We start from the raw sequence: 25397 nt of genomic DNA, 5'->3' as shown, positions 1-25397 counted from the left end.
TAAGGAAAAGAAACAAGACCTGGTTTAGCAACTAAATCTTTGATGTAGTTCTTCATAGTGTGCTGAGTAAATCTGTAGCATAAAGATATTATTAAATCAATAGAGGCATGGCTATTATAAAAACTGATTTAAAAGATGGCTGTGCCCTGTGGATGCATTCCAGATAATAACTTGACCCTCTCTTTCCTTTATACTATCCCTCAGTGACCTCTGCCACCTGCATACACTTTTGTTGCATTCCTCTCAGCTCTTAATCATGCATTAACACCGTTTCTTTGGTGTGGAGGAGCTAGCAGATGTGGCACTGATGCTTCGTATGTTCTTTGACTCCTGTTAATGGTCAGATACACTGCCCCTCTGTGAATATCTTTGTGAATATCTGCGATATCTCCAGATTGAGCCAGGTTAGCTAGTGTGTAGTGATGCGTGTTCCGGAGAGTGGAAGTCTCTTCCAGTATGGCATAGGTCACCAGTCTCGGGTTTTTTCATGTTTATTGTGAAACACAAACTGTTTAAAAATATGTTAAATTTCGCTCAGTGGAAGTTAGGTATGCTTGTTTCAGTTTCCAAATAGATCTGAGTTCTGTGCTTCAAACACACCTGAGTTCTGAAAATAAGTGGCAGTTTGCGTTGTTTGAGTAATCTGAAAGAGAATAAAAATTTCTGCTCGCCCCTCACTGATTGTAGAGTGGATCCAATCCCCCCAAGACAGGCCATGTAAAATTAGGTGTCTAATCTAAGGCTGTCAGTTAGGTTCCTTCTGTAGTCATTGGAGAGGCTTGTGCTAATGGTTCATGCTTTTCCTACTGACCTTAAAAACTATGTTAGGATGGTATGAATCTCTGAGCTGAATTCTTTCTCCATTTACTATCAAACAAGCCTATATGTGTAGGTTAGACAGCTGAACTGAGATCTCTGTTTAAGACCTCATTTCAGAAGAAAGGGTTGTTGAGAAAGGGCTGTTCAGGAAAAGAAAAAAAGTAAATTTAAGAATATAATTCTACCAAATCTTGAGTCATGTTACAATTAAACTCAGTCTTGTGCTCACTTATTTGCTGATAATGCAAGTCTTGAGTGTAAGTATGCGGTCTTTTGCTTTCTAAGTGGCTAAAGGAAAAAATACTGTTGTTTTGTTCAGCCAAGAGTTTACAGATGCCTTCTATTATGCAATTGAACTTTGCTTTATAAAATCTGGGTGAAAATTTTACAATGATACAGATAAGCAATGGTATTTAGTGTAGATCTAACGGTGAACAAACTGACTTGAGAATTATATTAACGGGCAAAAATTACTGTTTCCATTATTTTTCTAAGCATTCTCATAGTGCTAGGTACTCTCCCCTCTCCTAGGTTTCTATTTACTACTATATTGCTTGAAATATGTCTTTCAAGTAAATTATGTTCCTATTATCTCTTTTTAAAAGCACATAGTGAGATAGCATGCTATAGAGTGTTCTGTTTAAGAGCTGCTAAGAAGTGGGAGAGAGAGCTGCTGGTCAGTAAGAGGAGGTTGCATACTTCTGCTTAAGAGTAGAGTTTCAATTTTACTTCAGTGTAAACTGAATTTATAGACTGAAGTTTATTTTAGTCTCTGCTTAGGCTATTTACACTGTCAAAATATAGCTTTGATTATGGGGAGAAATCTGTTGTGCTTCTGTTATTTCCTTCACTCGTATTGTGGTATTACCTGGGAAGGTCAGAATGTCTTGCTTTATGCTGTGTACTGCAGTGCAATCACAATGGAAGGTCCAGAGCTGTCCTGTTTGTTATTTGAAACAGGCATAGGGAGGCTCTAAAGTGTTAATTAATTAAGTTCACTGGAACTGCTTTGAGGTAAATTTTTGTGACTACTCAGCAGTTTTCTAAAGAAATGACTAGAAGAAAAATAAATACTCCATAGATAAGCTCAGAAAAAGCTTTTATTACTTATGTGGTATGTGTGGCCACCTGTTTTAGAGAGGATTTGCGTTTGGCTTTGGACCTTCAAATGTTCACTTGTTTCTTATATTATGGTACTTTTGCAAAGGGAAGAAGGGTCTGCTTAACATTTTGAGCTACAAGTTGGATTTGTTTTATGAATGAAGGGATGTGTGTGTGTATCTATGTGTGTCTGTATTTTATATATATATAAATATAAATATATATATATATATAATAGTGATAAGTTCCGTAAAATGTTCTCAAATTGTGAGTCTTCTCTGTATGAAGTGTTCTCTTATGGCATTCTTGTTTGTCTTTTCCCCAAATGTGATATGCTTTAATGATGAAAATCCATTAAATTTATTTTAATTTCAAAACCTAAATATCAATACACAGGTGCTGCATTGTAATTTTGCTTATCTGATGAATAAAAACGTAATGCCCTTATTGAAGCTACTGACTGAGAGTAGTGCTCTCGCATTACTTTTCATGAATAAAAAGTAAATATTTTTTCCCCTACATATTCCTTGTGTAGTTCCCACTGCTGCTTATCCCTCATTTCAAACCCAATTTATAAAAGTGTTAAATACATTAAATCTCTCCCAATCTTGCTTTTCCTAATGATTCTGTCTCCTTCTGCCAGATTTCTATGGCTGATTTTAGGTTATGACACTAGAAATAATCACAAATGGTGTGGATTTTTCCTGACCAGCATTTAGCAATGATTCTGTGTATATTGCTGAGGAGAGGCAGATGAAACAAGAGAAGCAAGAGGCTAGATATTCTAGTGTGATGAAACAACATGTGAGTAGATGAGAACTAGGACTTCGGAGATGGGGACAGTTCAGCGTACTTCTGTTGTATACAGTATATCACAACCTTTTAGCTGGAAAAAAAAACAAAACCGAATGTGCTTGGATATCCATGCTGTCATGTAGATGAACCATTGGTTGACATCTGTAAATAAAGGGTTACAATAGATAGCAATAAACTGATTTAAAGAAAGGCATCAATTGGTTTGCCACAGGGATCTTTTTATTTGGGTTGTGTCTTGTTTAACATCTTCGTTAATAATCTGAACGAGTGGGTAAACTGCATGCTAATTAAATTCACAGATGATACTAAGCGGGGAGGTGTTGCAAACATAGGGTGGCCAGATTTTCTAAGTGAAAATCTGGACCACCTGTCATGGCAGGCACAGAGAGGAAGGTTTTTAGCAGGGATGAGGGAGGGGGTGTGCACAGAAGGACTTGACAGCTTGTGGGAGGGGAAGAAAGACTGCCCGCTCCACCCCCTCCTTAACCAAGCACCCCCTCCCTTTCCTTCTCCAGCATCCTCTGGCTTGGATCCATTGTATTTATACTGTTTGCTATCTTCAGGTCATGAAAAATTTACTAGGTACCTATTAGCTGAAAAGCGAAACCTCTTAATCAGGGGTAGATGTGAAAGATCGAGAGGAGGGGAGGAGGCAGTAGCAAACTCCAGACAAATCATCCCAGTAAGCTCATCTTCCAGCTACTGAAAACCTGGATGACACAATTTTTTTTTTAAATTTTTTTTTTAAGATGAAGTCTGGAAGCTGACCCTTCCATGTTAGTCTGATTTATATAGTTCTGACAAATCTGGAGCTACATATTTTGTATAGAAGCTGTAATGGCAGAAGGGCATTACACCTCCCTCTGAATCTGTAGACTGTTGTTTAAGAGCTTATCTTAAGTAAGTGGTTGTGGGCCACAAGAATGTAGCTCATGATACAAGGCACTGAGTGCCAAGTGGAAATTTTCTTTCCTCCTCTTTTTCCTGCTTGTGTGATAGAGAGGCTACTCTTGTGCCTCCTCCACTGGCCAGCCTGTTCTTTCTTGTGCTTTCCTCATTGCTTACTAAGTGCCTGTTGTATAATTGCTTTTCACTTAACATTGCTTGGGAAACATAAGCAGCACATTTAATACTGTCATTTCTGTCCTCCCAGGATTCTGAATAACAGGTTTGAAAAAACTTTGTCGGTAACTTTGGCAGTCTGTGATCATGTGAACACTTGAATAACGGTATACGCTTTGTGCTGAACCTACCTTCAGCTTTCTGGAGATGATGTAGCATTGATCGAGGGGAAACATCAACATTGTATTCTTAATGAGGCAACCAGTTTTAAAGGAGTGGCACTACTCTTTCTGCCTTTTACTTTAGGTTCAGAATTTTTAACTGTCCTTGGCTGAGGTTAGCTTCATTCTTAATTTTTTTTTCTCATCCTACTAATGATGTATTGGATAGCCTGTGGCCCTTACTGACTCAGGGACAGTTTTGGGGAAACCTGAAGGACTCTAGCTTCTGGTAGTCACAGAGTCTGGCTCTATTTGCACATGTAGTTGTAGCTGTGTAAAAGTTAATTTACTTGAGAGAAAGAAAGGGTTTGAAGTTTTGGGGTCTGGCAAAACAATGTGCTTTCTAATTTTCTCAGTATCGTGCATTTTTCTCAGAATTTTGTTTGGACGGCCCCATTGCTCTCTGCAAGTTCAATGGCAGCAATGCTGAAAATCATGCAATCCAATATTGTATGTAGATGTTTGTTATGTATTTAGCTGTAATCCAGTTCCGTATTTGTTACCTCAAACAATAGATGGTTCAAAGTGTGATGGCCATGTGAGAAATGATGAGCATGTCATGCTGCCTTCTTGAAGCTTTTTACTCTTGGCTTTTGTTTCCTAGGCATCTTTCCCTGGCAGTGTTATGCAAATTAACCAATTAATGACAGACAAAATGGCCTTCCTGCATCGCCATGTTTGTAATAAGAAGGGCAATGCTGTAAGTCACGTACCTATTCAGCGTGCTCTGTAGGCCACTGCGAGGGCATGATTAGCCTGACTGTGGAAGACAATTGCAGAGGCATCTGCTCGGTTAATTTTGAGAGAAAATTTACCAGATGGAGGCTGAAGATTTAAGTGATTAGAAGGTAGTAGATTGGAATACAAATTGGATTAAAAGAAATTAGATTGATATAAATCGAATTGAGTCACAACAGTTTGTGTTGTTTGTACCAAGGGGCAATGGATTATGGGAGAAGCAGATGCTCCAATGAGATAGGAATTAATGTGGCTTTGACGGTCCATCTGGGAAGGCCTGAATATCGAGTACATCCCTAATCTCTCTCTCCATTTATCAATGCCATAATGTTAATTAGTACTTCATTCATTAAGTTACTTACAGAGGAAAAAAATCTCACCCCTAGCCCCTCTCTGCTTGAGGATTTGTTACTGTGCCAAGAAATGGAAATCTCTCTTTAGCTGAGCTAGTTACAGTTGACTGTTACGCTAGACCTGTGTCATTTTCCTCAAGCTTGCTGCTGCTTTTGGCATAAATGAAATTTATTGGGCTTTGTTTTGCAATAAACTTCTCTTCATAAATCCAGCAGCGTAGTTTTTGAAGTCCTGTCTTGATCCCTAGAGCGCACCAATCCCTAGCTACCAGTAATAAGCCTCCTTCTCACAGTTTTAATAAGGTACTATATATTCTATTTTATGTAGTTGCATAGCATTTTGTTTTATGACCAAGATATAGCTATGACATTAATAGTGAGAGGCAGATCTTCTTTGGGAGAAAAACAAGAAAGTTTGCAAGTGTGTGTGCATGTGTAAGATCTCTGTTAGAAAAAGTGTGGAAGAAAAGTGCTGTACCTGAAACGCTTGATGTGGGGCTTGTCCTCAGGTCTGCAAAACTGGCGAATGACAGAACTGTTGGCTTTTAAGTGTATTTCCCTTACCTAAGCTGTATTCTAGAAGATAAATATTTGGGTTTTTAAACTCTGAAAAGTGACATGAAATAATAACTTGAATTTTTTCATTAGATGGGAAAAATTACAAAAGGGAAAAAAACCACTATAAAATAGTTAACAAATATACAAGGATTGTGAAGGCACTGAGTTTAATTCATATTCTAGCCATAGTCTTCTGGAAATGAAAGCAAGCTAATAAATTATAGATGTATGTTTAGTAAAAATACAAAAGAGATGACTTACTTTTCTCTCTTTTCTCCCCTAAGTACATACATAGGTACGATGCAGTAAGGTTGTCTTAATGCTATTGTATTCACATAGAGTGCAAACATTGGCAAATGTTGGTCTTCATGCGAGCATCTTTGTAGTGTCAGCCTTAAACTTTTCTTTATATTTTTCCATAAATATTTGATTCGTTTTCCTAGATGGCAAGGAAGCTTTGATTCCACTTCACGTAGAAAGCTAACTGCAGCTGCAGTCCTTTAGTTATTAATCAGAAAAGTATTAGGTATAAAAGCATGTTGCTGCTCTACTGATGGAACCTAAAATGTCAAAGATATCTACCAGAATGTCTCATGTTATACCCATCTGTTCTGGAGGAAGTAGGTTCACCACAAAATAGTTTTGCAGAAGAAAAGATTCTTTTAACATGTTTGAGGGGTTTTTTTATCTGTTGAAAAAAAGCCATAAAAACCCCCGTCTCCTGAAAAATTTACATGTTTTTAGCTCTAAACAGAGAATGCAGTAGGCATGGGTGGGCAAGAGGTTCGGAGGGAACATAGCTGGGACAGCTGACTCAAATTGATCAAAGGGATATTCTGTGCCATATGACATCATGCTCAGCAATGAAAACTCATGGAAAGGAAGATAAAGGGGGCACATTGGTAGTTTTGGCATTTGTGTTCTCAAGCAACAGTTATGCATGCTGAGGCCCTGCTTGCCAGGAATTGGCTGGACATCTGCTTGCTGATGGGAAGTAGTGAATTAATTCCTCTTTTTTTTTTTTTTTTTTGGTTGTACACACAGCTTTTTCTTTCCCTTTTAGCTGCCATTATCTCAATCCATGAGTCTCTTGCCTTCCTTCTACTTTCTCCCATCCCATGGGAGAGGGTGGTGAGCGAGCATCTGAGTAGGTGTTTGGCTGTCGTCTAGGGTCAACCCACCACCATTTAAAGATGGAATTTTATTTCATTAGTTAGCCTAGACAGCATTCGTTATATTTACTGAAGATAGTGATTTAAAAGCCAAAGGTTACAACCTGAGATGGTGGAATCTACTTCCTCTATATTTTCTATATACTTCCTCTACTGCTGTTTTCACAAATTTACTTGCTTATAGTAAACAATTTGAGAACAGCCTCAGAGTTTGTTTTGTTTGTTTTGCCTACTGGGGTGCCAGCCCCTCTTATTCCTGTGCCTTTGCGTAGTGAGGTTTGCTCTAGAACAACATGGATTAAATAAATTATGCACTGGAAAGAAGCTTTTAGAAGGTTTTGTTGCGGCAGTACCCTTGCCATTCCACAGCTCTGAGAGGTGGTTGTTTATCAGTAATATATGCTCCATTAGTAGAATCAACCGAGATCCCTATAAAGATAGGGTAGACAACATAGATTTCTGAGTCGGTGTCTTCAACTTTACTGTTTCAGAAAATCTCCCTCTTTTTAATGTATAAATGTTAAAATAAAGTTGCAGAAAGATACTGTGAAATGTGTATCCCTTGAAAGGCAAGATTGTTCCTAGCTGGAACTGCCACTAGTAACAGCAGGGTTACATATGTATGGCTGGGTCAGAAATTGGTCCAAGAAAGCCACTCACTGGACTGGTGCCTTCAATCTAAAGTACTAAGAGAGACTTTTTTGCTGTGTGCCAGCTGTGGGTGTAATACATGAAACAGAAGAGGTGAGAGAAAAACCAGTGAAGGCTGCTTAAAAAAAGATCCAAGAGTTGGCACAGTTGCTGGGAGTGTTTGTGCTCTGTCACGAGGCCCAAGAATGTTAAGTCCAATTTTGGCTGCAGAAGTTGCAGAATTATATTTTGTAATCTAATGGGACAGAAAACTGGATGGCTTCTGAATAAGAGAAGGAAAAGAAAAGAGATTCACCTTGTAAATAGAGTTGATGAACTGTTTTGGATAGAGAGACATGCCATTTTATTAGCTAGAGGTATAATAGTAGAAAGGTAGAAAGGTGACAAATTAAAATACATGCAGTGAGGTATGTAAGGCATTTGTGAAACATGCATGGAGAGCAAAAAGAAAGGAAAGGGCACAAGGAAAGAAGTGTGGGGTTTTTTTGTGGTTATTTTGGTTTGTTTTGGGGGTTTTTTTGGGGGGGTGGGGGCACACGTGAAAGAGGATGTTGGAGGCAGGGGAACTCCAAATATTCTCTTAACAAAAGATGCTCTCTCAGGTGAGATATATATATTTACACACATATTTTATTTATTTATTTATATATATATATATATATATATATATATAAAAATAAAATTGTCCTATAAATGCATAAAGAGAAACTAGAGTTAAGACAATATTTGAGCACAAATCTAAATGATGTGTTAAGTTTCTATTTATTAGTGGTGAGAACTTCCTTATAGTTACAAAGGGAGTCGATAATATGACCTCAGATATCAGTATGATAACCGTTGAAAAACTTGTGACATTTTAGTGATCAAACCGTGCAGTACACAAAAAAGATGCAGTATTTGCAGAAAAATATTTATTTTTTAAAACTTCAAAAAAACCCCAAACACCTAACTTCTAAATATGTAAAGGGACAAATGCATGCCATAAAGCACCAGTATAAAAATTGTGGTGATCTTTTGTGTTTGAGATATAAGGTATTTTATAAACATGACTTATATAGGTAGAAATAGCATGTGACTGCATTTTCTTTACAAGTTGTTTGTTTTCAAACATCGGGTGTCTGAATGAGTCTTTAAAATGCAAGCTAGCTGTCTGGTTTAACCCCAGCCGGCAACTAAGCACCACGCAGCTGCTCACTCATTCCCCTTGGTGGGATGGGGGAGAGAATCAGAAGAGTAAAAGGGAGGAAAACTTGTGGGTTGAGATAAAGACAGTTTAATAGAGAAAGCAGAAGCCGCGCATGCAAGCAAAACAAAGCAAGGAATTCATTCTCTACTCCCCATGGGCAGGCAGGTGTTCAGCCATCTCCAGGAAAGCAGGGCTCCATCACGCGTAACGGTTACTTGGGAAGACAAATGCCATCACTCCAAACATCCCCCCCTTCCTTCTTCTCCCCCCAGCTTTATATGCTGAGCATGACGCCATATGGTATGGAATAGCCCTTTGGCCAGTTGGGGTCAGCTGTCCCAGCTGTGTCCCCTCCCAGCGTCTTGAGCACCCCCAGCCTCCTCGCTGGTGGGGTGGGGTGAGGAGCAGAAAAGGCCTTGACTCTGTGTAAGCACTGCTCAGCAGTAACGAAAACATCCCCGTATCATCAACGCTGTTTCCAGCACAAATGCAAAACATAGCCCTAGCTACTAGGTGAAAAACTAGCTACTCTGAAGAAAATTAACTCTATCCCAGCCAAAACCAGCACACTAGCAAAAGGAGAAATGAAGGGACATTTGCAAATGTCCCCCTAAGTCTTGTATTGCCTGTGCTTATTCACCTGATTCTTGTACATTGATATATGTAGCAGAGACACAGTTCTGAGGAAGTTGATACTGATTCCCAGTGTCTTCCACTTTTGAGCATATGAAGGTGTATTTACTCAATATGAGGTTAGAAAAAGTAGGATTAGAAGCTTCCTTCGGAGAACTTGATCTATATTTTCATCCTTGGGTTTTTGGAAAACCTTTTCTATAACTAGTTGAAGCTTCCAAAGGGAAACTATTTGACAAATGGCCAAGATGTAATCTGTAGATTTCTAAACCAAGAAATTACAATAAGCTTTTGATATCTGTCATATTACTTTCAATTTTATTTTGAGCTTTCCTGCTGAATTAATATTGATTGGCTGATAGTTACTTAGAACTTTACAAAAGCTTATTTTAGTAAGTTTGGGTCAAGTTTTAAATAAAGTATTGATAATGTCTACTTGGAATTCCCTAGACATCCACTACTGATGTGGTTCAGAGGAACAGGGTTGGAGTCTTTTGTTGCCAGTGTCACCAGTGAACACAGTGGCTGCAGGGTGTAATTTACAATACCAAAGTTAAATGCCTGCTGTGCTTACAGTAGGAATCCCCCACCTTCCTCAAAATATTATTTCAAGACTGCTTCAGTCTTGAAATTATATTGATTTCTGTCACTGTTGTCTAAGGTTCTTGCTGTAATATTTAGAATCATCGACCTGATTTCCATGGCATGCAAAATGTGTAATTGTTTATATCTGCTAACTTGAGCAGGATTTTTCTAGATTGCACTATGTGAGGATAGCTGCTTTGAAATCTGAGTGGACCAAACTGTATTGCTTATGACTTGCAAAACTTGTATTACCTTAACTACCTTGAGGTATGTCTATTTGCCACTTCAGGGGTTTTGTCTAGCTGTGAGATTTCAGACTTTGTATTTTCAGGTTCTAGGATATTGGGTTGTTAGTGACACCAGAGAGGTTTTAATGAGCGTGAAGATGAAGGAAGAGATAAGAAAGTAAGTTTCCTTGGCTGAAGTAGCTTTATGTATAGTCTTCTGTAAAAGTCAGGGTGTCAGAACTGTCAAACTTACAAATTTTGACAATATTTTTAGGTATTACAGTTGTGTTGTGGATTAAAAATGAGTTATTAATCAGAACTAAAATACAGACAAGATTCATAATTATTTCTAATGGCGCAACATTGTGAAAACTTTGACTTGTATATCAAAATACTTATATGAAAGTTAAAGGTCAGATAGTTTTAAGATTATTTGAAGAGGCTTTTTGAAGACACGTCGAATATTCTTAATTGGAGAACCACCCTCTTTGATTTTGTGGAGTTTATATAACACTTTATTTACAAAGTTAGTCTGATTTCACAGATTGTGGCAACTGTATCCTAATCATGAGCTATTTGACTCATGATTCTTGAAGGGATCTGGACCAGATTGTCATTTGAAAGCTTTTTTTTATAGCTGTTGTTTCAGTTTAATACTGTTAAAATCTATCTATTTTTATGTTTACTCATTTTTAAAGCTTTTAAAGAATTTATTTTTTAATAATGTCTTAGATGGTCATTATCATCTATCAATAGAAAGTTTTAGACTTTGGAGAGCCTGTGGTTATCAACCCTTCTATGTAAAAGTATAAAATTTACTTGCTCCTAATTAGCCATTGGTTTTTACAGTGATATGCGGGAAGATGAAAAGCTTCCCTTTGACTGGCTGATAAAAATCTGTTGTTAGCTCCCCAGTGCTATGATGATAATATGCTAGTTGTATAATAAGTTATTGTGCTGTCTGTAAACAATGTATGTTGTTTTTCCTTCCATCCTTGACCTAAAAAAGAGCTAAAAGATGTTTGGTAGAGTCAGGCATACACTTATGCTTCGCTTTGCTAAATTCCAGAGTGGTTTTGAAAGGCTCCCAAGGGAAGAGCTGTTGTGCTTGAGCTCTTCTGGATGAAAAGAGAGAAAAAACCTCTTCTTTCTGTTTGATGCTTTTGTAACATGCTGTCTATATATCATAGAATAATTTGGATTGGAAGGGACTTCTGGAGGTCATCTGGCACATATATGTGTGTGTGTACATTTTATATATATAAATATAGATGTGCTGTGTATCTACACACAGCATATAAATACGACAACATATATACACATAAACCTTTTCATTTGTTCTGCTTTTCATAGCTGGAAGTGTTCCTCTTCTCTCCCTATTATTTTCATTTTTTAAGTGATTTTTATCATCTCATTGTTTAGAGTCAGTGAATGTTAATGAAACCCACACTTGAATTGGAACAGCTATTTTAATTTCAAAAGCCAGAGCATTTTTGAGAAAGAAAACCCGTAAGTAAGGATGGTTTGGGTTTGTTGTTTTCTGGTGGGGTGTTGTGCGTGTGTGTGTGTGTGGGGGGGTGTTTGATGTGTTATTAAGTATTGGTGTGTTGTTAAGTAAATAGTTGTCTGTTATCTGCTTCCAGGGAGCAGAGCTATGGTAGATATTTTACTTCTTGACCGAACTCTAAACCATACTGCTTTGCAACAAACAAATCAGTGTAACTTTCTCATTGAAGCAGTGACTTGTATTTATAACATCTTTGAAATACAAGCCTGTGAATCTAGATTCCATTTTTCAGGGATATCATGCTGCTACTCACTCCTCCTCTTGTAAATGTAGCCCTAACATGCTACGTTCCACCACAAGCAGTGTGCTGGAATGCAGCAATTTTTGAGGAGTGGTAAGACTCTGCAAAAAAAGTTACAAAGCAAAGAGAGCACAAGCATTGAGATGTAAGGTGAAAGAATGTAGCTAACCTATTTGCAATGTGAGTGATTACTAACGTACTTCTGAGAAGTGCTGTATGAAAAGGAAGGGAGGTAGACTTTGTTTCATATTATGTGAGAAATGATCCATTAGCAAACTTCTTAATCAAGATGCGATTCACACTATTACAAACAGCACAGAACTGTTCTGCTCTGTGCTGGCTATTCTGATTTTTGGCCTGTAATGCAGATCGGGTTTTTTTTATTATCCCCCCCTCCCCAAAATTGAAGTGTGACACTTGTATGTTGCTGTGTGAGGAGAAAAAATTGGAAGCAGAGTGAATTACAAGTCTTTATGGCAATTTTGGAATGCTTCCCCTGAAATAATTTCATACAATGAATAGGGTGCTTATATTGTGGCACTGGGTTATTGTTCACATTAAAAACAAAAAACATCAGAATTTTATGTTTGCAGTGTTTCTTTACGATTAAAAGTTGATTACACCTTGCTTAGCCAAGTCACAATTTTATACAAGACAAACTTAATAGAATCAGCCTTCCAATAAGATTTGATCAAATGTTTTTAATGACAGTTATTGATCTCTCTTGTCAGCGTTGCCTGCTATTCCTTCTTGGCAGATGTGCGCTATAGGAAAGGTGGCTTATCTGCAGACAGATGTCCTGAGGAAGTTAGGATGTGATGCTTAATGGATTAAATTTGCTCAAGGAAAAGCTTTCAGAGGACCTTGTCATAGCTGACGCAGCTTTGAACAAAAACCTTACCTTGGAAACAGTCGTATCACTGGAATCCGTTCCCATCTGCCAAATCTCAGGGGAGGAAGATAGATTGTAAAGTATAAATTTTCAAAATGTAATCTTTACCATGTCACTTTGCCTAGAGGAATGCATCTAGGATAATCAGCCTGATGCCAGTGCATCAGCCTGTACTCCAGTTGAGTTTTCTCATTATCTTGAATTTTTTGTGCATTATCTTTTGTTCGAACTAGGATATGACTGACTGGATCTCTATTTGAGATCTCTGCTTGCTTTCAGTCAATTCTGTGGTTAAAAGGGTAGTGAAAGCAACATACTTATTCATTATATCTAACAGATATGTGTAATAAGTGTTTCTGATAAGTACTTCTTAAGTGGAACAAGGCAGATGAAGAAGCAGGAAAATGAACAGTAACTGTGACTGTCTTTCAGTAGATTTAACTAAGTAGCTGCAGGAGTGTCTTTTTTCAAGCTTAATGTTATCTCATTCAGAAGTGTTAGAGTCTGCATAAGGAAAAAAAGAACCCAAGCCTGGCCGTGTGACAGATCCTACATAGCCAGAAAAGATTCTGCAGAGACTGTTGTAGCTATCCATCCTGTCCTTAAAGCACATTATTTTCTTAATTATGATTTTAATACCTTAATTTCAGGTTTTTTTTCTTATTTTATGCAGTGAAAATAACCCAAGATTCTAGCATAAAAGAAGGGGTTTTGGCATTAAAATATATATTTGGAGCTATCCTCTAAGTAAAATGAAATATATTCACGCCTTTTCCTTTCTGCATCTATTACTTCCTGTTGCAGGAGATTAGTTTTTTTTTCTATTACATTTTTGCTGTTTCTTTTCCTAATAAACAGGCCTTTTGCACTGTCTGAGGGAGAACGTGTTGTTGGCAAAACTCTTATAAGGAATGCATTCAAAATGCTATCAAAAGCACAGAACAAGCTAATAATCTCTCAGACACAATATTGATTGCTTTCACTTGTAGCAGGCATAAGATTTGAAATGTCAGTATGACTTTTTTTGGTTGATGTTTCTTTATTCTACTACTGGTTTATAGTAAAGCATATATTATTAACTTATCTTTCAAGTTTGGTTGTCTTTCAGGCAGTACTTTTTTTCTGAATTAAATATGTAATACACCTGTTAAGTATGACCTATCAGAACTATTGAACTGAAAATGTTTCAAATGTACAACACAATGGAATACATCACATCATATTTTAACATCACATCATGCTTTGCATAGCAATAAAATGAGAACAGTAAGGAGGATAGAATGGCAGCTCTGTAGTAGGGATGATATCTGGCATGCATAGTGTTAAATGGCTGTTAGTCCTGTTATTGAAAATCTAGTCCCAACTTTCCTTTTTTAATCCAAGTGTAGTAAAGCTATGTCTTTGGAATGTTAAAGAAATCAAAACGTGAGCCTTCAGGAAGGATATAAAGGAGTAGTAGCCTTAGAGATCAACTTAGGAAGAGCTTTTCTGTATGTAGAAAGTCAGGTGGGAAAAAGCTGGAAAAGAGGTGGAGACATGCAAATAAATGGTATGTCAGACAGCTGAATCACTGGTGGAAAGTGGTGACAGGTAGAGGTAAAGTCAGAAAGGAAGAGGGAGTATTAAGGAGGTTCTTGAAGGCAATTCTGAGATCCATATTATGAAATACTGCATCACAGTATTAACATTTGAACTGATAGAATATTGTTTTTTCTTTAAAATTGCTCAGTAGTTATAACAAAATCACTAGCCTTTCTATTGACCACCACTAGCCCAGTAGCCATGAACACTTTGGTGACTTGAGAAATGAAGGAAATGGCTATGAATTTAGTCTGTGCTGTTGCTTTTCTTGTATGACAGACCATTGGCTTTGTAGCTATATAAAGAGTAGGCTTAATAGATGAAATCAACTTTTGGTCTTGATGTGAAGCTAATAAATGAAAACTGGAGGAGCGTGAAGTGCAATAAATGAAAAGTCTTTTCCTTGAAATTTGGAAGATGGTGGCCTAGGAGGACTAGAAGGTGAATTGCCAAATGTATTTTTCTGTAATATATGTGTATATGCTACACACATGCATACACACACATGGAGTGCATTGCCCTTAGGGTAGGGATTGCATAGTAGCTTTGTGGAAATGTAGTGAAAAAAGAATAGAATATTGACCCTTTGTTTTAGTTTCCTTTTCTTCTTGCTGCTGTGTCTCTATAGCAAATCTATTCCTTTGATTAATAAAAATTCTTGCATCTAATTAATTTTTTTTTAGGGTTATTTGGCTATAGGATCAACGAGGCTAAATTGAAAATAATAGGTATTCTGTTTATATGCTACCAGTATAGCTGTAACTATATCGTACATTGGATCTCTGAGGAAATTTATGAAGAAGTCTGACCATATTACAGAAAATCCATGAGGCTTGTTGGTAATTGTGAGAAACAGTCTGACTTAGAACACTGATGGTGCCGAACTGGTCAAAATGAAGGAGTGACTGTTGTCTTTTACACTTTCCAAAAGAGTAGTCTTGAAGGTGATTCTCCGGGAATGTCTCGTCCAACACATCTGAATTGAATTACAACAGGGGAAGTGGAAGAGCAGAGTGTCTTCAGACACCTGAAGTACAATATGCGGTCCAGATTTTTTTTGTACATTTGTCAACTTTGCTCACTTTTTACTTTCTTTCACTACTTTGATTAGGAAGTATGAAAGTACACAAATTCATAAGACAGGAAGGGGAGTATAAGAGCAGGTGGCGAATGTATTTCAATGCATGTGCTGCATCTGGACATCTAAATATCTGGAGCTTTCTCTCGCCTTTTTGTGACGAAGTGTTTCCTCCAGCAGCTTCCTCTTGCTTGGCTCCAGTGTGAGGCTGGGCTTCACATGTTCAGTGTCCTGATCTCTATAAGACATTAGCAATGACTGATGCAGAAATTATTCACATGAACACTCTTGCATTCATAGCTACCTTTATTACCTGTGAAGTGACAGTTTATCACCAATCTATAAAGTCACCAATTATTATTACACTAGTCCCAATTATCCCATTAGTCAACATTTATCAGGTCAGCAATTATCAGTAGTTAACAGGCTTTGGTATCTGAAAATGAAAGCTGTGTTTGTTAGAGTGACAAAACATTGTCTTGCAATATCTTAGACAATGCAACTTGATAACTTGATGTTCGCTTTAAAATGAAGATGACTTTATTCACCAGTAAACATGCAACAGAATAGAATTAATGCTTAGTGAACAATTTAATACAGGATTTCCTGATCCATATTTTAGTTTTCATTAACTGTAGACTGTAACTTAAATTTTACTATAGGAATTTCAGATACATTCTTTATGAAATATAGAAAAATTCTGCATTTAAGTAGAAGTACTAGTATCTACCAGTAGAAGCAAACATAAAATAATAATATAAAAGGTAGATTTAGCTGATTCAATATTTTTACTCTTTATTTACTCCAAGCAGTGACTGGAAAATTTCATGGAGCTCTTCACTGAAATAAATGTTGCTATTGGCTAAGTAGCTTTTAGTTTTATAATCTTTTTCTTTTGACTCAGTGCTGGCTTGTGAATTTGAACAATAGCAAACAGGGTGAAGGTGAACAACAGCAAACAATTAGCAGTATAGTCTTACTTTGCTGTTTACCTGGGAAGAAACCAGTGAAAATATTTTAATCCCTTAAGGTGAAAAATTAACATGTGGGATAAAGCGGTGCATTAATATTGTTCCACCAGTTGTCTCCTGCTACTTGGCAGTAGTTCTGATTTACCCACTGAGGACTATTGAACTTAGTAACTTAGGTTACTAATGAAATATTGCCTGAACACCTCGCCCATGTTAGGTTTTCTAGCGCTGGTAGCATCCACTCTACTATGACATTTACATCAGTTCACATCTGTCCCAAAGCCATATTCTCTGAAAGAGTCTGAATTATTCCTACTAATAGGTTTCTAATCAGTAGATATCAGAAGCTGCCCTGCAGATGCTGCTTCCTTCCCTCTTTGCCTTATCCTCATAAAAAAAGCTGTTTGAAGGAGAGAACATTGAGCTGTCTAGTAAAGTAGTGTAAACAGATGTGGTGGTTTTGGCTATAGCATGAGCTTCACAAAACTTTATTGGGAATTTCAACATCATAAAGGCAGAATTATTTTTATTTATTTATTTATTTATTTCCACCCTCACGCCCCTGCCCCAAGGCTATTATATTTAACTAATATAATGTTGAAATCCAAAGACTGTAAGATTGTTTATATCTTCACCACCTACTGAAAATCATCCTCATCCATCTTATTCTAGCTTAGATTCTCACACACAAAACTAACAATCACACACACATTGCTGGGGTGTGTGGTTAGCAGTGTTCCAGATGACACTGATGTTATGTTCAATGCTGTACTTATTTTCTGTGCTTTTTGTGCTTTGCCTGATATCATCAAGACAGAATGTCATCATATCTAATTCTTTTATAATTTCACCTGTTGTTTTTTTTCCTTGTTTTTTTATTAGTACTAATGTAGGAGTATCTCATGTTGTAGCAGATACTAGAAGTGGAATAGAATCACTGCTGTTTTTGTTTTTGTATGAGATAGTCCTTTTTACTCCTGAATTATGTTCAGTAATGAATTGTAATTATGAATTACTCAGTTTGTGGCAGAAATATTTGTAAAATGTAAGATGAGGTTTTAAAGATACACCAGGATAAAAGTATAGAGACGTAAATTGAACAGAGGTGGCTTATGTCTTGGCTTTTGTTGGAGTAATCTTAGTAACTTCTTGTTTAATGCTGCAGTATGAACAAGGAAACATTAATATTAAAGGTAAGATAGTATAATAGACTTGCACTTTATCTTTTTTTGTGTACGTTTGGGTTTTTTGTTTTTGAACAGTGGTTTTAATTATTCTGTGAAGTAATAAGCAAAAAGGTGAGCCTAAAACTTTCTCTGTGAATTAGTTGAGGCCTATATGAAACTAATCTTCTTGAGATGTGTAATAACCAGTCATCTGCAATAGCTATGTGAATCTTAATGTACAGTAAGTATTACAGTACTCTGAGTATGTATTCAAGTAAGTGTTAATGCTCTCCTTTTCATAGGTGCAGCTTTCAGTTAGTCATGATATTGTAGGATTTTTTCCAAAGGCATGGTTTTGCCCAACAGCATGTAACAGCTAATTTGAAGTCATTGCAGTCCATCATAGTAATGGCTACTTAGGGACTCTTAAACTCGAGGGTTATTCATATTCTATGCATGCATGAGATATTCCTGTATTGGAAATCCTTGAGGGAAGAATGGAGAAGGAAGCTGCATGGGTAGTCCAGGATACAACACCAGCTGCCTGCTTCAGTGCAACCACTTATCTTGAGTAGATCATGGTTCCATCTCACCCTTCAGTAAAAGGAAAAGTATCGTCTTCGGTCCAGTTAGCTCAGCAGGTTAATAATTCTTCTGTTCCTTCTAAATTAGGTTGTATTTGTAAGAGTATTGGAAGGTGGGGTGGGGGTGAGCCATAGTTCCAGAATCAAAACTCAACTAGGAAAACACCATTTGGGGCTCACTTTCTGGCACGTAGACAGTGTCTGTGTCTGCCAGGAGAGGCAATGGAGTCAAGTTTTTGGTTTTGCTTGTTCTTTCTAAATTGGAGTAGCCTTCTGGAATAGCTGTTGGTGCTCAGTTCAGTTTTGAAGGAGGGAATCTGCTGTGCTCTGTGATTGATTTCTTGTGTGTGTTTTTCTTCCCCCCTCTGAAATGCACATTGAAGGAAATAACTTGCAGCATGAGGTAGCTGAAGGTACACCCAGCCATCACAGGAATGCCTGGTATGAGCCCCCCTCAGAACACAGCCTGAGCCTTTCTCCTTGCTGGTTGGCATGGTCTCTGCTGCCCACATCTCAACCCTTTCTTGAACGCAAATTACTTAATTAGGATAAAGTGAGGTAAACATTAGTTTTGTGATAAACATCAGTACTGAAGAGGAAGAATTACTCCTATTATGACCTGAGGAGGGGTTTTGAATTGGGTTGTACAAGATAGAACGTTTAACTCTTTATGGGAGAAAGCCCTTTCCAAAGGATTTAACATGGCCTGTAATTCTCTGTAGAATGTACTACTTCGAGTTTTGAACATCATCAAAAAACCTTTGTGTATAAGAAAACTAATATTTTGGATGTGCATTTTGCATTTTTTTCTGCTAATTTTGTTACACTCTGCTAACCATTTATCAAAATTTAGTCGTTATCTGTTCTCTTCTCTGACTTAAGTCCCTCTGAAGTTTCAGAAACACCTCCGCTTTAGTGTTCTTACTGATACTGTTAGTAGGAATTTCTTAACAATACTAGTGGGATTTTGGTTGTTTCTTCTGAGAATAAGCAATGAAGTAAGTTGGTAGACTTGTGTGGAGAGTATTATATATGTCTCTAGTCAATGTATGAAGTTTGCTTTTTAGTCCCATGTACTGTGAATTTTTAATCTTTTACTTTAATGGTGATTTCAGTCTTTTTCAATGTTGTGTATGGGGTCATGGCCTAGAGATACTTTTTAACTGCAAATTCTGTTAGATTTTAAGTGTCTTTTTGTCAGTAGAAGGGAGAATAAAATACATCTTTCTTTTCTAAATGTGCTCAAAGTTTATTTGTGCTTAGGTATAAATTGTCTGTGCTTTTTTGTGTATTGGCAGTGCAGGTTATGGATACCTTAGCTATACTGGTAATAGAATCTGGTAGCCACTGAAAGAGTCCATTTGTGCAACAGTGGTATAACACCTTATTGCTATGGCAAGCCTTAGTTTAATGACCTGAGTGTTAGTAAAACAGAAGTCCAAACATGGATTCACTCTGTAGAATGGATCCTTATTCCTTTCTTCATAACTTTTGGAGTAAATGACGCATTGACAATATTTTTAAATATGTAGTGCCTGGAATATAATTAAGATACTGATGTTAAATCATTTTTCTACGACTCAGAAAAACTGCTAATCAGAAAATTGAGACAAATGTTTCACTAACCTGCAGAAGCTGATATACCTTGTATTTAAGAACTGCAGCCCAACTGTACTAGCATGGCAGCTCCACTCAAAGGATTTTCAGGATCCATGCTAGAAAAGATGATTTGTGCTAGCAATTAAAGGGGGCTTATAAGAAAGATGGGGACAAATATTTTATCAGGGCCTGTTGCGATAGGACAAGGGGTAATAGGTTTAAACTAAAAGAGGGTGTAGACTAGATATAAGGAAGAAATATTTTACTATGAGGGTGGTGAAACACTGGAACAGGTTGCCCAGAGCGGTGGTAGATGCCCCATCCCTGGAAACATTCAAGGTCAGGTTGGATGGGGCTCTGAGCAGCCTGATCTAGTTGAAGATGTCCCTGCTCATTGCAGGGGGGTTGGACTAGATGACTCTTCCAACCCAAACTATTCAATGATTCTATGAATTAGGAGAGCTGACTTCATTTTTATGAGAAGCAATGTAGAGGCACAAACTACTATGGTCTTTTTGTTGCAGAAAAACTGTTTGTCACGCTAATGTAGTCTAATTAAATATGCAGTAATGAACTATATCTGAATGACTGATGCTGAAGTTAGGAGTGCTGGACTTAGGTTTTCTGTTGGGTGACACTGTCCTTCCATTTAGTCATGTCTACAATTTGTCTGTTAATAGCTGTAATGAAGACCATAACACTTGTGAAAGGATTATTATCTTTTTCAGAAAAAGGGTATTGCAAAATTTGGCTAGTGTTGTGATACCATTGATTTTTTTTGACAAGAGTTCAGTGGAGATTTGGGATGCTGTGACTTGTCTTAGTGAAATTGCACTACATGGTAAAGGCTGTAATGGAAGGTTGGTGCTGGGACTTTCTCCGGGTGGCGGACTCAGCAAAAATCTTTTCCACATACCTTACTTATATAGGGTCTCCCCTCCACCAGCACTTCTCTTCCTTATTCCAGGACTTGAGTGACAGGTAAGGCTTCATTGGAGAAGGTGGAGGACAATGTTCAGGCTCTGCTGCTTCCCTGTCCCAGGCAATGGGAAGGCAACTGAGTGTAAAGGAAATACAGAAGGGCGGAAGAACAGTGCATTGAAGTGGCTGCACAGAAAAGTACAAGGCAAGGCACAAATTTGCTATTGTAGAGAGCACAAAATTAGTGTTGTAGAAACTTCAGTATTATCAATACTTAGTAGTCCTAATAGTTGTGAAGGCTTAACGATGGCATATTTGTCATCAGTATTGTAAAGTAAAAAAAAGTATTCTAGTGGGCAATTGAAAGAAGAAGGTGCTTTGTGTCGTATTACTTTCCAGTGATAGAGGGATTCATTTTTTTTTACTTAATTCTTAGTACTGAAAAAAAATTAAGTGGAAAAAGTATAACTACATTTTGTCCAAGGTATGCTGCACTCAGACTGAGCCCCTGAAGCACACTCCGGGATAATCCAGGGTTTCAGACACGTGGTTAGATACACTATGTAGAAATGCTGGAGCTGTTCAACTCTCAGTAACCATGTAACCCAGGGTTGTGATGCAGTGTTGGTAGGAATTTGGGGATACTGCAAATGGGTTAGAAAGTAGATTTGCAGATAAAAGATGATGGACACCAAAAAGCAGAGTGAAGAAAAGGGTGAATACAGAGAGAAGAAAAAGGGAAATTGACCTATAATGATTTCTCAGACACTGGTGTTTGCAATGCACGTTCAGGTGCGTGTCTGCCTATATTGTATTTGTATGTGTGTATATATGCATGCAATCCACTGAAAATTTCTAAAGTGCAGTTGACATTTGAAATTTCCAAATAAAAATAAAGCTCATGAATGACGTCAGACATTTTGAACAGTTAAAGTCACCGACTGTTGTACTAGAAACTATGGAGGAAGGAATACTTTTCAGGTCTTAGTTGTGGGGTTTTGTTTGTTTGTTTTGGGATTGTTTTTTTTTCTTCTGTTTCCATACCTGGGCTGTGTGTGGAAAAGGGATCCAAAGCATACATATAAAACTACAAGGAACTGTTAACCATTGGTGGTAAGATAGTGCTTTTGGATGTCCATCTATTGAGTCTGGCAGATGAAAGGATGGGAGATGGTAGCCATGAGTGGAACCTGGAAGCACACAGGGATCTAGAAGCAAATGTAAATAGAAAGATTATTGGAACAAGGAAAAGATTGTCATGCATGTATGTCTAAGAGATCCTCCTTTTAAGCTCAGTCTGCATGTGGTATGGATTTGATAATGCCTTAGAGGTGTATATCTGTAGTCCAACTCGGTTTTTTAGCTTTGAAAGTCTCTGATATCAGACAAAACAATATCCGATGTGTACAGGTTTTCATATTTTCTTTTCTTTGAAAATATTTGTGGTATTAAAAGGGTAATTTGTGAGAACTCTTTGTGAAGCCTAAAGTTAAAATAAATTTTTCTTTCCTCCCTCTCTCCTTTTCTTTTTCTCTAGGATCCCGTCTCCGCCAGGAGGACTTTCCACCACGGATTGTTGAGCATCCTTCAGACGTGATAGTCTCTAAAGGAGAGCCAACAACTCTGAACTGTAAAGCTGAAGGACGGCCAACTCCTACTATTGAGTGGTACAAGGATGGAGAGCGAGTGGAAACAGACAAGGATGATCCGCGCTCCCACCGCATGCTGCTGCCCAGCGGATCTTTATTTTTCTTACGTATCGTGCATGGACGCAGGAGTAAACCTGATGAAGGAAGTTATGTTTGTGTAGCAAGGAACTATCTTGGAGAAGCTGTGAGTCGTAATGCATCTCTGGAAGTGGCATGTGAGTAGTTTTATATGATTAGCACTGTGTAAAATTTTATAGTTGCTTTTATGCTGTCATCCAGCACTTGCACACAGTCAGCAGTCTGGGAGATAACAAATGTAGATAAGTATGGCATTTTGTCATTAGCTATAGCTCTTAGTCAAGGCATGTCTACATGTGTTTATACAGTAGCAGTGACCGTACAGAATACGTGCTTTATACTGAAGCAAGGTTCTAGCCAGTGTATAATCATGATTGGCACAAACATGGACAAAGGCTAATCTTCCTCTAAAGAATAATCTAATTTTTAAATTATGACTAAAGTTGGTTATACTGAAACTAATGTGGAAAAATACCTATCATTTAATATAAGGTGCACTGTCTGTTTCTCTTTATCTAGTCATCTGTTACCTCAACAGAAGCAGACAGCTTCTTGGTGACTCATGTTCTGTGCTGCTGGAAACCTCAATATATGCTCCTCTATCATAAACTTGATACAGGCCTCATTCATTATGTGAATGGCAAGTGAAATTGTTGGCCATTTCTCATATCATCCAGAGCAGTCTTATTCTTTATCGATTCTCTCTGTCTTAACAGAGGAGTCATCACGGCTGTTTGAGGGACCACCCGGCATGCATGATCTGCTTCCAGCAGAGTTAGCAGAGACATTCGTTATATTCACATAGCAAACAAGCTTATAATACATAAAATACAATGTGTTGTATATTATTTTTTGTTGCTTAGTTATTCAGAATATCAACTAAGGGTAGCTGTGTATCTTCACATAACAGTGTATTTTAGTAGATTTATGAATGCTCTTCTCTTGCTGGACTTCAGGTTTTCCCCCACAATTCTTCATATGGCAGTAGTGTCACTACAATGTGTTTGACTGAAGTAGGGCTTTAGCACAAACTTGTATTAGTTGATAAAGAATGGATTTAAGTATACATTAGAAGGTATACTGGTTTAAAGGGGGAAAAAAAGCACAGAAGAGAAATCTTTATTCCTGATGCAGTCTGCAGACTTTTATAGCTAATGTTATGCGATCTTGAGGCTTCAGTCTTCTTAGAAATTGCAGAAAATGCCGTTTTTAAAATATTTACATGGTGGTATAGGCCAAGTAGAACAGACTTGCACTTGTCATAACCTAGATTCAGAACAGTTTCAAAGAAAAAATGAAAAGAGTTTTGTCACACATTGAAGGCACGAGTAAATGTCTATCTGCCAATAAAGGCATCACAGAATGTTATTCAGTTTTGGTAGATATTAAGGAATCGAGGAGAAGACCAATTTAAGGAAGGCTGAAATCTGGGTGAGTATGACTAGACAAATTTACTGGATTATTTCTGTCGTTGTATATGTGTTTTTTAAACTGTTGAGAAATCCTGTGAGAGAGGCATAAACACTTTGAAATCTTTATTGCAATCCTGCTGAGATTCAGCCATCTCCTGTTGAAGTTCAGAAGATCGTTCAAGGTATACCTGGAATCATCAAATTAAAGTGACTAATTATTTTGAAATTTAAAGGTGCTCTGTATTTCATTAGTTTTCACTGATCCCTACTTCAGTGACTGCTGAGAGGCTCTTGTGACAATATCCTCAGTCTCTGGAGTAACTGTTTTAACCACTGTAGCTGGTGGCAGGTCATGCATGAACTGTACGTGAGATAGTAGAAGACTTGAAAAATAATAAAAGCGTGTTTCATTGTCAGAGTTATTTTAGAGCAGGATCACAGAATGTGAAACCTGAGATCTGAAACCATAGCCAAAGTTTTTGGAATAGCAACATGCACCTGACACCAGATTATTTTAATGTTTTCATAGCTTTGAAATTTAACTGACCGAATTCCCCAATTAAATGGTTTAGCAGTCTAAAGCAGGCACTCCTGTTCCACTTCAACAGTGCTTTGTCTTTCCTTGAGCCATACCGTGGCTGTGATTACAGGAAGGTCTTCATCAAAGAAAAAATGTAAATAATACGTACATCACTTGTTTACTTAATTTTAGAGTTTCTGCTGGTTTTATGTTCGCTGGTTTTATGTTCACTGGTTTTAAAAGCACATGGCAATGCTCAGCATGTGTATCAAAGGAATCCTTGGAGGATGATAGCAAAACTATCTGGTTTCCCTTAGTTTTGAGACCCTTTTTAATACGATTTTTGATTCTAAATCGAGTTTTCAAGTGACTTTCAGAGAACAGTTATTTTAAGTTTTTTAACTGTTTTCCTAATGTCAACATTTCTGGACTGAAGAAGATGGGCAAGTCTGTAGCAGTCCATTTGCCTGCTAGGGAAATGAGTTGTTGCTGACAGCCTGTTGTCAGCAGTGAGTCCTCATTCACCTGTTCTCAACTGCTGCTGAAAACTGTTGAGTTGCCTGGGTACTGCAGGCCTGTCCATGGGAGCCAGGACAGCCGCCTGCTATCGGGTCTGACTTGGGCTATCGGTAATGGTGTTGAAAACTGCTCTTTCCACACTAAGCCAAGCTGTTTGCATCACCAGGAAAAGGACAGTTGTCCTTTGCTGACAACAGGGGTTTGGATTATTATCTGACTGTAGGTGGCCTCAAATTGTGGGCCATTAGAGACAAACTGCTGCTTTTTACAGGTTTAAAATGCTTGAGTCTGATGTTTTAGTGAAAGAATCAGTAATTATTTTACTTTGCTTATTAAATTGTCAGTCGCTAATAATGTTCACTTGCAACTTTTGAATTGTTTATGAAGAAATATTTATTGGTTTTATGCATCCATTAGGTGTGTTTGTGCTTATGCATTAAGACGATAAACAGTGTTAATTGTGGTTCATTCTCTTCTATTTCCTTTTATTCTCCCCT

General features: G+C 37.5%; 1 protein-coding gene across 8 annotated transcripts in view; it reads left to right on the top strand.

Annotated features, from left to right (window-relative positions):
- The window catches only part of ROBO2 (roundabout guidance receptor 2), a 538871-nt gene that overhangs the window by 96154 nt on the left and 417320 nt on the right, over positions 1-25397 (top strand). For all 8 annotated transcript variants that reach the window (XM_072886085.1, XM_072886059.1, XM_072886099.1 and 5 more), the window contains exon 2: positions 22260-22586. In XM_072886085.1, coding sequence (XP_072742186.1) covers positions 22445-22586 — 142 coding nt within the window. In that variant the 5' untranslated portion in view covers positions 22260-22444. The remainder of the gene's footprint in view (positions 1-22259; positions 22587-25397) is intronic.

This window comes from Ciconia boyciana, chromosome 1 (assembly GCF_034638445.1).
Source record: "Ciconia boyciana chromosome 1, ASM3463844v1, whole genome shotgun sequence".
NCBI classification, from domain to species: domain Eukaryota; kingdom Metazoa; phylum Chordata; class Aves; order Ciconiiformes; family Ciconiidae; genus Ciconia; species Ciconia boyciana.
Note: the sequence above shows the minus strand (reverse complement) of the source record. Positions and strands in the feature narration are given on the sequence as shown.